This window comes from Pteropus medius, unplaced genomic scaffold (genome assembly GCF_902729225.1).
Source record: "Pteropus medius unplaced genomic scaffold, Ma_sr-lr_union100, whole genome shotgun sequence".
Taxonomy (NCBI): domain Eukaryota; kingdom Metazoa; phylum Chordata; class Mammalia; order Chiroptera; family Pteropodidae; genus Pteropus; species Pteropus medius.
This window is the reverse complement of record NW_024340849.1, coordinates 16,071,098-16,084,606: the sequence shown is the minus strand read 5'-3', so window position 1 is coordinate 16,084,606 and position 13,509 is coordinate 16,071,098. Positions and strand designations below refer to the sequence as shown.

General features: G+C 33.1%; 1 protein-coding gene across 1 annotated transcript in view; it reads left to right on the top strand.

Moving 5' to 3' along the window:
* DCC (DCC netrin 1 receptor) overlaps nt 1-13,509 on the top strand; it is a 983,855-nt gene that overhangs the window by 801,235 nt on the left and 169,111 nt on the right. Inside the window, exon 14 of the mRNA XM_039841340.1 lies at nt 12,810-12,920. Coding sequence (XP_039697274.1) covers nt 12,810-12,920 — 111 coding nt within the window. The remainder of the gene's footprint in view (nt 1-12,809; nt 12,921-13,509) is intronic.

The following is a 13,509-nucleotide window of genomic DNA, read 5'->3' as shown; positions in this document are numbered from 1 at the left end:
CATGCCAGTTTAGTTGCCTAGAAAACAGAGACTGAGGAAGACTTTCAAAGTCAAGCCTTTGGGAGCACATGCCCAGGAAAACAAGAGTGAAGGAATGAGGGAAATGAGCTAGGATAGAAGAGAAATCAAATATTAGTGGCATATCATCAAGCTGGCCATGAGTTTGGTACAAACACAGAGCTTGCTTGGTCTCATATGGTGTCTCCTGAGAGGCTGTGTGAACTACTATGTCTCACAGTCAATAGCCGGAGAGAAAGTGGGAGCAATTTCTTTCTCGTCTATCATTAGCCAAAATCCACTGACAAGTTGCATCCTGTACCTCCAGACAGCTCCCTCAGAAGCCAGAGCTTCTAGAGTGTATGCAGATGGAATTCTGTCCTTGTCATCAGCACATATGTGATGATGGTTTGATCTAGGGTAGCAGCAGCAGTACTTAGGACTTGAGAGCTCTAAGCAGAGCATGAACTATCGCCAGGGGCTTGGGAAGCAAAGCTTGTAGCAATGGCTCATGGCGAGGATTGGTGGGTAAAGTTGAGCAAATCTGGAATGGCACATAAACTGGATCTAGGACAATATATACATGAAAATTCATAAGTTATAGCTAGTAGATAAATAAAGTATTATTACAAATAAGAAGAAAAGAAAGTAACCCCTTATTTATTTCTTTCTCTATACTAAGTTCTCAGTAAATTTCCATTTAAAATCACTGTGACTCATGCACTCCCTGCCACACACACACACAAATTTTAAGCTGGTTGTTCAGCTGACAATCTGAGACTTGATAGGAACCTTTTCTTTCTGACCCACTCAGGTTGTTTGCCTTTTATGCCTATAAAATTTTAGCATAATGGTGAGAGTATTTCCAAGGTAAATTGCCAAAAAACACGTTACTTGTTTTAAATAGGGACAAAGTCTCCTAGGCAGGTATTGTGAAATCTGTGTGGAAGTCATGGCACTCTATCATGCCATTTAAAAAGCTTAAGAAAGGCCAAGATTCTATGCCTTTTTCTCTAATGAAATAATGGAAAGAAAGAAGGTAGAAATAATTGAAGTTAAAGTGAGGTATATGTATTCATTTGGATATTTAATACAACATGTAGTTTACTTTAAAAAAAACCACCAAAATGAAAAATCTTGCTGAAAAATTTTCAGTATAATTCCTAAGATTTACGTTAGATAAGAAGAGAAGACCCTAAAGATAATTTAATCCAAGCCTTGTATGTTAATAGATATGGGCAGTTGAAGCCCTGAAACCTTTTTTTAATCATTGCTTTTCTTTCTCAAATGAAAAAGATTAAAAATACAAAATAAACTTTTTATAAAATAACTAATTAAAGGACGAGCATTTCAATAGAAAGACTGAGGATGAGATATTCAATTTACAGAACTGTAAATGGCCAATAAGCATAATAAAATATTCAATTCTATTAGTTAAGAAATACAAATTAAAACAAAAATAAGTTAGCATTTTTCTTTCATTAAAGTAATAATTATAGAAACTAATGATGATACCCTGTTCTGAAAAGCATATTAGAGAAATCAGAACTTTCACATACCGTGTGGGACAGAAAATTTCTAGGATCTTTCTGGAAGTAATGTACAGATATATCATATACAGACGTATATGTGTGTGTAAATTTATGAAGAATAAATGTGTGATCCAGGTTTAGAACTTTTAGGAGTTTATTCCAATTCTGCAGCCACATTTTTTGCAAAGTTTTTAACTGTAAACGTGTTCATTACACTGTTACTTTAATAGCAAATAATGAGAAAAAAGACCCTAATTATCCAATTATAGGCAGTTATCTAGAAAATTCAGACAATCATATCATGGAAAACTGCATATCTATTGAAAATGTAATGTAAAAATATTAAATTATATGTTAAATATTTTAAACATTAAATGAATAACTCTGTTAAATCACTATTAGTATGCAAGCCCGTATTTATAAACAAAAATATGTCAACGCATTGGAAATATTTATAATAATATAGACACCAAAATATTAATACTAATTGTTACTTTAATAATAATAAAAAATATTTTTTAATTACATGTGTAAAGTGAAAAGTTACAAAAATCGAGGTTCCTCCCAGTAAAGCTAGCTGTATGCCCACTGAACAGCTAAGAAGAGGGTGGTCCAGAAAATAAAGGAAGAGTAGCCACATGGCCAAAAAAACTTGCTGGTGTGAATTGTTTAGTATTTGTGAGTGTTCTTGGCAAATGGAATTTATCACATTCAGCTCAGTATTATCAAATCAAGATTCTATACAGATTTTTAGAATTTTTAGAATTTCCCTATCTATACAGATTTTTAGAATTTTTCTCTTTACAAAGGTATAATAATTTTAAAAAATAACCATATAGAGCAGCAAGCATTAGCCTTTTTACTATTAAAGACCCTATAATAGTTCTAGGGCTGTGTAACAAATTACCATAAACATAGTAGCTTAAAACAACAAAATTGTATTATTTCAGTTTAGGAATTTGAAAGTCCAAAATCTGTGTATCAGCAGAGTTGATTCTGGAGACTCTGAAAGAGAATCCATTCCACGTCTCTCTTCTAACCTCTGATGGTTGCTGGCAATGCTTGACATTCCTTGGTTTTTCCTTGCTCAGATCTTTGCTTCTATCTTTCCATCACCTTCCTCTGTATGACTCTGTGTCCTCTCTTTTTATAAGGACACCAGTCATTGATATAGATCACACCATAAACCCAGAATGATTTCTTCTCAAGATCTTGAGCTTATTATATCTGCAAGGAACCTTTTTCCAAGGAAGGTCACATTCTGATGTTCCAATTGTGCATGAGGTTTGAGGGGACAGTATTCAACTCACCACAGATTCTTTTTATTGTTTTTCCTCTCAAGGACAATCATTTTTAATTGTAACCTCTAATAAACTTTATTCAAAAATAAATAATTCAGTCCTACATTTTTATTCATCTAAAATATATGTGACAATTAGAGCTTCTAATCGGCATTAGATAACCCATCACCACTCTGGTTTAATATCATTCCAGCCAAAAGCAAAGAGATGGGATGAATTAATTAGCTTATTATTGGACTAGCTTACAAACGCCTATTTCCATCTTCATAGATTTGTAGAAATCTGGACTCCAAATAGGAAGCCTTTATTCATACTGTTCTTTCTTCATTTCAATACTTATAAAATGCATTTGGGAATGAAAACATAACCTGAACAGTTATATTTGCAACTGTATCTGATACTTATTGCAAAAAAAGTCACAGACTCCATTTTTAATTCAAACTAAAGAAATAAAAAGAACCAGAGAATAGATTCATACCGTTAAAACATGAAAAGCAAGTTTTACAAAACTTCTGTCTTCCTCTCCACCGCTCTGTGACCTGGCTTCAGTCATGTCTGTTGCATTTCTAGATCTTGTGGGAGTGTCTCAGTGTACAAAGTGCGGAGAAACTGGGAAGTACCACACACTGGTAGATTGGCTGTGGTTTTGACTTATCCCTAGGAAATATTTTGTAGCTAATGCACTTTTTAGTAAGCAGAAGTAATTGATTTTCTATATGAATCCTCAGAACTTTTAAAATGTACAGGATTTGACCCCATGTTTTCAATACCTATAAGACACATGGATATATTGATTTGGCTGTTAGAAAATTGGAAATGCCAGAATGCTTCATTTGGATGACATAAATATTCAGGTGTAGAAATTCAAACATTTTTTTTTTATACAATTCTTTATCTGTTAGACAGGTGTTTGTTGTTGTATGTGTTTTGCTAGGATAATGAGGCATCTGCAAAAACAAAGTAATTCAGAGTTATAACAAGGATTTTAAATTGCTGTTATCAGTTTTATTGTGGGAACCCACGTCAACTAAATTTTAAAGGACTGTTTCTAATTTTTGAGTGCTCTTCAGGGAAGATTGTTTGGAATTGAATTCAGGAGTTTTCTTGTGTCTCATGGCCAATATAGAATAAACATAATGATAAACACGCATTGGTATTATATGGACTGAAAAATTGAAACAATAGCTTAGCAATTTTATAACAAGGTTAACATTAGGGAAATAAAGGGAGATTATATTGTTTGAATAATACACCGTCTCGCCATAAGTTCTAAGAAATTAGACATAGAACAGAAGAATTACAGAGCTTAAAGGCACTTAGTATTGGGGATAGAAACAGGCAGATGACGATTTGCTTTCAACAATAGAATTTTTTTACAGCTAAGAAAAACATTGCTGCCTACACCATACTTTCTTTAGAATTAAATTATACTTAGAAGCAGCTCGGAAACACACACACACACACACACACACACACACAGAGTTAACTATAGGTTGAGATGGAATTAAACAGCATGAACGGCACCATTCATCTCACCCAAAGCCCTAGTTTTATAGAAGAGGTAACTGAGGTCTGAAGAGTGACCTAAGTTCTGTCACTAGTTAAAGGGACCATCCCAACTAAATCACAGGCATTCGACTCCTAGTTTTGTGCTTCTCGTACTATACAGTGTTGTTTTCTTTAGCTCACTTTATTATGAACGACTCTAGCTGTTATATGAATCTGTAAAATAATATTAATATTAAAAATAATTTTAACATTTATAACACTAATAATACTAATATCAACTGTTACAACAACCACTATGCTGAAAACAGTATAGAGGTTCCTCAAGATACTAAAAATAGAACTTCCAATGACCTAGCAATCCCACTTCTAGGTATAGATCCTAAAGAATTGAAATCAGGATCTCAGAAGATACTTGTACTCCCATATTCATTGCAGCATTATTCACAATAGCCAAGACACAGAGATAACCCATATGTCCATAGACAAGATAAATGGATTTTTAAAATGTGGTATATACATACAATGGAATATTATTCACCCTTTAAAAAGAAGAAAATCCTCCTGTTTGAGACAAAATGGGTGGACCTGAAGGACATTATGTTTAGTGAATGTCATTCACAGAAGGACGAATACTGCATGATTCCACTGACATGAGATATCTAAAATAGTCCAACCCACAGAAGCAGAATGTAGATCGCTGGTTGCCAGGGGAGAGGAGGAACAGAAATGGCGAGTTGTTTAATGGATATAAAGTGATTGTTATACAAAATGAATTAAGTTCTAGTGATTGTCAACATAGCGCCTATAGTTAATGATATTGTATTGTGCACTTAAAAACTGGTTAAGAAGGTATTTCACACTAAGTGTTCTTACCATTTTAAAAAAAAAAGCAACAGGACATGAGAGTTTTTTGGATGTCATAGATATGTTGATTACTTTGATTTGGTAATGGTATTACAATGTTTACATATGTCAAAAGTTTTCAAAGTATATATATAAACTGTACATTTTTTAGTACATTAAATTTACCTCAGTAAAGCTGAAAAAAAATCTCCATGCTAAGAAAAAAAAGCTTTATATATTTCAAATTTAATCTTTATCACAGTTTTTGTTTACATATTCCCATTTTATTAATGAGGAAAAGAGAGAGGTCTAGTAAGTTTAGGCAAAGAGAGAGGTCTAGTAAGTTTTTCAAAGTCACACACCTAATAAGTTTTGGAACTTCAAATCTGATACTTCCAGAACTGAAAATCTATACTCTTAACTGTTAAACTGTAGTTAATGTATTGCTTACTAGAGGCAATAAATGTATTGTTGTGTGTTTATGCAAGGATGGTAAGAGATATCTTGTAGATAATAAAAAGTGAAGATTAGCTTTGCAGCTATAGAAGCTGAATAACTTTAGAGAAGGTCAAATCAATGCTTTTGAACCAATTTATTTTAAAAATACTATTTAATATTTCTACCAGTCCAACTCAGAAAACACATCTCAGATAGCACCTTTTAGAAATACGTACACAAAACAGTTTCGTTTACAGATGGCTTCCCTCTACCCCACCTTCAATGAATGAATGAGCAAATCAATCAATCCATGCAGCATTGGAAGACCTTTCATACCAGCTATCAGTGCTGAGGGCCAAAATATTGCTGGTGATCTTTGGTGTAACTCTTGAAGATACCTCCTCTTTTTAACAAGGTAACATTTTTTTCCAAGGAAGAGAACAACCTAATTCTGCCTTAAACTTAATTTGGGGTTTTATTGATCTCTCAGGTTAGTCCACTGCCAAATTAATAGATTCATCAATTCTGTCCTGTCTGCTTGTCCATTATTCAGTTCTGGATATAATCATAATAGACAAAAATTCCTTCCTAATTTCACAGTGCTTCACATTTGCTGCTGCTGTCCCTTGTACATCCACAGCCTAGGCTGGGTGGGCCTTTGACAAGAACAATACGCCTCTCTAGGGCTCCTCAGGAGGTAGGGCAGAGCCCCAAGAATTCACCCAGGAGTGGTCCAAATTGTGATGAAAACACCACACGGTGTCCTTGCTTGATTTTTTTCTGAGCCATAATATTTTTATCTCTAAAGTGAAGTAATAATGTATTCTATGCCCAAATCAGAGGGAATTTGAAAATTAAGAGAGAAAATAACCTGCAAATATTAGTTATCTTTATATCCACTAAATGCTTAGTTTCATCAACAATTTTTACAAGCAGTTTGTCATTTGATTCTCAAAAGAATAATCTAAGATGGAAAGGCAGCTCTTATCTAATTACTTTACATGGGAAATTGAGATTAGAAGAGCACTCAGTACATCTAAAGCCTGTCCAGACAAGTGTCCCTCACAGCAAAGAAGCAGGAATATCTGCAACCTAAAATTCTAAAGATCATTTTCAGACTTCATTTCTGAAAGGCAAAATTTCTATATCTTCTTATCACTGCGTTCTACACATACTTAGACATAGACGAGGGACCCAGGTTTAAATCTATTGATAAAGATTTGGTACAGAGGCACTGAATTTAGAATGAGAAGAATTGGGTAAAGATATTTTGAAGGAGGAATTTAATTTTTTTTATGCCACTGTGTAAAACTAAGATTTACCCGTAGGCAATAATATGGTGAAGCTGATTTGGCACAAACTAAGTAAGAACTTTCTAACCAGCCAAATTATTGAAAGTGAATTTCCTCCACTGGTGAATTTCTCATTCCGAAGGTATTCCTGCTTTATTTACAAGACCAGCATTAGATGGGCTGTTTCACTAGACATTAAGATCTCTTTTAATATTGGAATTCTATGTACACTTTAAAAAGTTTTGTACTTAACCTAGCATTTCTAGGTGTTTGTAGTGATAGTCCATGACTATCTTCTAGAATAAAATGCAGTTTTTTTGCTAAAATTAAACTAAATATAATACATCAAAGAAATTTGGTAGGACTTTCAGAGTGACCTAAATAACTTTAATACAGATGTGACAAAGAGGATGATAGGACTGCCCCCCTACTGTGGGCTGGACAAGCAAGACCCCGTTGAGGAAACACTAAATAAATGATCTCTAAACTGCCTTCTGATGTTAACTTCAAGCTGTTAGCACACCTTTGTCTTACTCAAACTGAATTAATGATAGTAACAGATCCTGAATTCAAAATATATAAATCCAAATCTGACAAAATTTTAGTATAAGTTTGTATATCTAATTTATAATGAGATGTTTTAATTAACTTCTATTAAGAATTTGTGAATTCTACACACACAGAATTGATTTAAAATCAAATCAATGGAACAGAATACAGGAATTCAAAAATATTTCCATTTTTATGTCAAAGTATTATATACAATAAGATGGTTATGAAAGTCAAGGTTCAACGAGAGAAACAGAACCGTAGGAGATACATTCTAAGAGTTTTATTTTAAGGAATTGGCTTAAGTGACTGTGATGGCTGGCCTGGTCATCCCACAATCCACAGAGCAGGAGAGAAGGGCTGGACTTCTCGAGCTGAAGCTGCTGTTACAGGTAAAATTTCTTCTTCAGGAATCTTCAGCTCTCCTCCTAAGGCCTTTCACCTGATTGAATCGGTTCTACTCAGACTATCTAGGATAATATACCTTACTTAAAATCAACCGAAAATGGACATGTCACATTTACAAAATAGCTTCATAGTACAGTGTTTGCTTGAACATCTGGGAACTGTAGCCTAGTCTAGCTGACACAGAAAACTAACCATCACAGATGACATTTCAGATAAGTTGTTGGAGATGGTATTGACATAATTGTCCCTCCATTTCAAAGAAAAAATAAAGTTAAATTTCTACCAAATACAAAGAGTGCATTTTTGATGGACAAAAACTGTTTTAGATATGACCACTGTGAAGGTCATGAACTGCAATGAATTAGTAAGCATTTCTTTTCAAAGCTCTCTCCCTATTAGTTTTTAATTTCTTGGAAGAGCTCTATAATCCCTCTACCTCAGTATCAACAACAGTGCCTATGAAAAGGTGCAAATGTTAACAAATATCAGATAAATGCTGTCTTAACCAAAGGATAAATCAAAATGAGCATAAACCTACTTGAAGCATAACAAAGTCCTTCTGTTCAAAAATATGTGTTTGCCATCTTGCTGATGATGTTAGATATTGTATTTGAACATAATATTCCCTTTAGGTTAAGCATTGCTTTAGTCTACCTTGCAACAGTTGTTTTATGTCTGTGCTTTCCACGTGCCGGGCATGGTAGTGGGCTCTGTGGATATACAGTTAAAACACCAATAATAGGAATTTTGATGGAGATTGCATTAAATCTGTATATAGCTTTGAGTAATATGGCCATTTTAATTATGTTAATTCTTTTCATTCATGAGCATGAAATATCGTTCCATTTCTTTGTTTCTTTTTCAATTTCTTTTAATAATGTCTTATAGTTTTCAAAGTATAAGTCCTTCACATTATTTGTTAAGTTTATTCCTAAGTATTTTGTTGTTGTTGTTGTTGTTGTTGTTGCAATTGCAAAAGGAATTATTTTTTCATTTATTTTTCTGAAATCTCATTGATAATGTCTAGAAACACAATGGATTTTTGTCCATTGATTTTGTATCCTGCAATTTTACTGTATTTAGTTTATTGTTTCTAATGGTTTTTTGTGGAGTCTTTAGAGTTTTTTATATAAAGAATCATGTCTTCTGTAAAAAAATGATAACTTTAATTCTTCATTCCCAATTTAGATGCCTTTTATTTCTTTCTCTTGCCTGATTGCTCTGGCTAGGACTTCCAGTACTATGTCGAATAACAGTGGCGAGAGTGGACATGCTTGTCTTGTTCCTGATCTCAGAGAAAGCACTTTCAGTTTTTCAACATTGAGTATGAGATTAGCTGAGAATTTTTCATATGTGGCCTTTATTATGTTGAGATACTTTCCTTCTAAACTCATTTTATCTGAGGGTTTAATCATAAATGAATGTGTATCTTATCAGATGCTTTTTCTGCATCTATTGATATGATCAATGATTTTTATTCTTTATTTTGTTAATGTGGTGTATCACATTGATTTGTGTATGTTGAACTATCCTTGCGCCCCTGTAATGAACCTCACTTGTAGTGATTTATTATCTTTTTAATGTATTGCTGTATTCATTTGGCTAGTACTTTGTTTAGGATTTTTGCATCTGTATTCATAAGAGATATTCATCTTTAGTTTTCTTTTTTTGTGTTATCCTTGCCAGATTTTGCTATCAAGGTAATGTTGGCCTCATGAATGAGTTAATAAGTATTGTCCCTTAATCAATTTTTTGGAAGAATTTGAGAAGGATAAGAAGGATAGGTATTCAATCTTCTTTGAATGTTTGGCAGGATTCACTAGCGAAGCCATCTAGACCTGGACTTTTATTTTGTAAGGAGGTTTTTGATGATCATTTCAATGTCCTTACTGTTGATCAGTCTATTTAGATTTTTCAGTTCTTCAGGATTCAGTCTAGGAAGGTTATATGTTTATAAGACTTGTTTATTTCTTTTAGATTATTGAATTTGGTGGCATATAATATCTCATAGTATTCTTGTATGGCCCTTTCTATTTCTATGGTGTCCATCATAACTTTTCTTTCATTTCTAGTTTTGTTTATTTGAACCTTTTCTCTCCCAATGGCATTTTTTTAAAGAAAAAGAACAAAAAATCATCGGATTTGTATGGCATCACAAAAACCATGAATAGCCAAAGCAATCCTAAGAGAAAAGAGCTGGAGGTATCACACTCCCTGACTTCAAATTATACTACAAAGTGACAATATCCAAAACAGCATGGTACTGGCAGAAAAACAGACATACAAACCAATAAAACAGAAGGAAAAGACCTCAAATAAACCCACATATATATGGGCAAATAATTTTTGACAAAAGGAGCCAAAAACATGCAGTGCTGAGTAGAAAGCCTCTTCAATAAATGATGATGGGAACACTGGAAAACTGCATGCAAAAGAGTGAAACTAGACTGTTATTTGTCATCATATGCAAAAATTAACTCAAAATGGATCAAAGCCCTAAATATAAGATCTGAAATAATAAAATACTTAGAAGAAAACATAGGTACTAAACTTATGGACCTTGGTCTTAGAGAGGATTTTGTGAGTTTGACCTCAAAGATAAAGGAAGTTAAAGCAAAAATAAATGAATTGGAATATATCAAACTAAAAAGCTTTTTCATAGGAAAAGAAACCATCAACAAAACAAAAAGGCAACGAACCGAATGGGAGAAGATATATACAAACAACACCTGCAATAAAGGGTTAATATCTAAAATATATAAAAACTCATGTAACTTAACAACAACAGCAACAACAACAACAAATCCAATTAAAAAATGGGCAGAGGACCTGAACAGACACTTCTCCCAAGAAGATATACAGATGGCTAACTAACATATGAAAAGGTGTTCAACTTCACTAGCTGTTAGGGAAATGCAAATCAAAACTACAATGAGATACCATCTTACACCTGTTATAATGACTGTTATAAACAAGACAAATAATAACAAGATTGGAGAGGTTGTGGAAAAAAAGTAACCCTCATGTACTACTGATAAGAATGTAAGTTGGTGCAGCCACTATGGAAAACAGTATGGAGGTTCCTCAAAAAATTAAGAACAGAGTGACCCAGCAATCCCTCTTCTGGATATTTACATGAAAAATGTGAAAATATTTGTTCTTAAAGATATATGTACCCTATGTTCATTGCATCATTATTCACTGTAGCCAAGACATGGAAACACCCAAAGTGTCCTTTGATAGATGTTTGGATGAAGAAAATGTGCTACATATATAAAATGGAATACTACTCAGCCATAAGAAGAGATGAAATGCTGTCATTTGCGACAATGTGGATGGATCTTGCGAATATCATGTTAAACAAATAAGTCAGACAGAAAAAGTCAAGAACCATATGATTTCACTCCCATGCAGGTTATAAAACTGAAAGCAACAAATGAATAAGACATATAAACAAACAAAAAGTCATAAACACAGACAATAGTATGGTGGTTACCAGAGGGAAAGGGGGATGGGGGGTAGTCACAGAAAGTAGAAAAGAGTAAAGAGGATCAAATATATGATGATAGAAAAATATTTGATGAACACACAATGCAATATACAGATGATGTAAAATTGTTCACTTGAAACCTATATATTTTTATTAGCCAGTGTCACTCCAATAAATTTAATAAAATTAAAAATACAAAACACCACTAATAACAAAAATAACAACAGAACCAACACCATTTTCAGTCCATGTTTTCATGGAGCTTTGATCTATTTTATAAAATTAGAAGCCTCTTAAAAGGATGGCATTTTGTGTTATAGATACCTGTGTGTAGACGAGTTAATCAAATGGTCTCCTCTAATAGTGCTATTTATTGAAGGCAGCTGTCCCTTGACACTGAGTCCATTCTAACCATCACTTAGAACATCGTCTCCTCTTAGTAGTAAACTGTAATTCCCCTTAATACCAAGGTTTGCTCCTCCTCCTATGCAAGAAATCTACAAATACATAATGTTGTACATAATATAAGCTTCATTTCTCCAGTAGTTTATTTTCTTTGTGAATTTTCCTTGGCACCAAATGTTTGTCTTATTTTAAATTAATGGAGTAAAAAGGATTATACTTTTGTCTTTATTCAGGTGGTTCAGTGCCTTGAGATTTAAAAACTTAATTTAAATTGAGTCCTCAGTATCTCAAAAAAGTCATGTCATCTTTCAACAGGTGTCGTTTGTTTTACAATAATTTGTCGCATTAATGAGCCACTTTGCAATTTAGCTAAAAGCAAAATTGTTTACATAAAAAATTTGTACATATCACACTAATGACCGATGGGGCCTAGCTTGTCTACCAGTGCTCTCTGTGTACTCTAAAATAATCCCTGTGTATGGTATTATATGTCTAAATTATCATAGAAATAGACTTTTGTCATGTTCTACTATGGAAGCAATGCAAAACAAAGTATGCCTTGTGATGGATTGAAAGACGAAAGCCCTAATGTTTTCTGCTGAAATATAATAGCTTTGGATTCTTCTTTCTTGGCCCAAAGATAACATGATCACTGACCTTGAATGGATGATGAAGACATTAATTTTCAGATTGACTGTTCTTGATTTATAGGTGGGCTTCTTCTGGACTGTGAGAAAAAATGAACCTTGCTATTTTTGATTATTTTTTCATCATTCAAATTTTATATTCTGTATCTCCCCTAGGCTATTTCCAGGGATACATTTTTATAAAGTGGAAAAAAATAAATGAAAATATATGAAAAATAATTTGATTTCTTGCTGTCATAGTTCTGCCCTTTTGGCCAAAATAACAATAATTACCACAACAATCACAGACAACATAAAGCACGTCTACTTCATTAAAATTTAACTAAAACTTTTGAAACCCAGCTAGAAATACTAGTTATTCAGTAATTTTTTTTTCTCTGTGGAAAATTCTTTTATAGGACTGGAGAAAGGAAGTCAGTACAGTTTTCAAGTGTCGGCCATGACAGTCAATGGCACTGGACCACCTTCCAACTGGTATACAGCGGAGACCCCAGAGAATGATCTAGATGGTAAGACCTTTCCCCAGTCATTATTACTCTTATTTCCATCTTGTTCTTTTACTTCAGCTTCAAAGGCTCCCTTAAAACAGTTAATGAATTCCAACATTGGAGGTATTTATTCCTCCTATATCTTTAGATGAAAAACAAAACCAAAAATACCCTTAATAAATATACAGTCTTCAACAATGACATATAAATATAAACTATGGCTTAATTAATCCTCATAGTAAGTTACTTTTTTTTTGAGACAATTCAAAATGATGTTTTTTCTATTCATTTTATTTTGAATAATTAACCTTTAATATTTTCTTCAGAGAAATTGCTGCAATTTCTGATAATAATCATGAAATATAATTACTGTGCATAACTTCTCTTTTTTATGATGCTTCTGTAAAACAGCAATTTGTATTTTTGATTTGTTTATGTTACGGTCATTATTATTTGACACTTCATTTTTATATAAAAGGCAATCTGCCTTATTTGCTTCATTGATAGTTGTTGGAGGCATTTGTGGTTGAGATATTGAGATTCATATAAAATTCACATATCAATAATTTGAGTGTAAGCAAAATTTTTAAAATTAGAAGATGAGAAATAT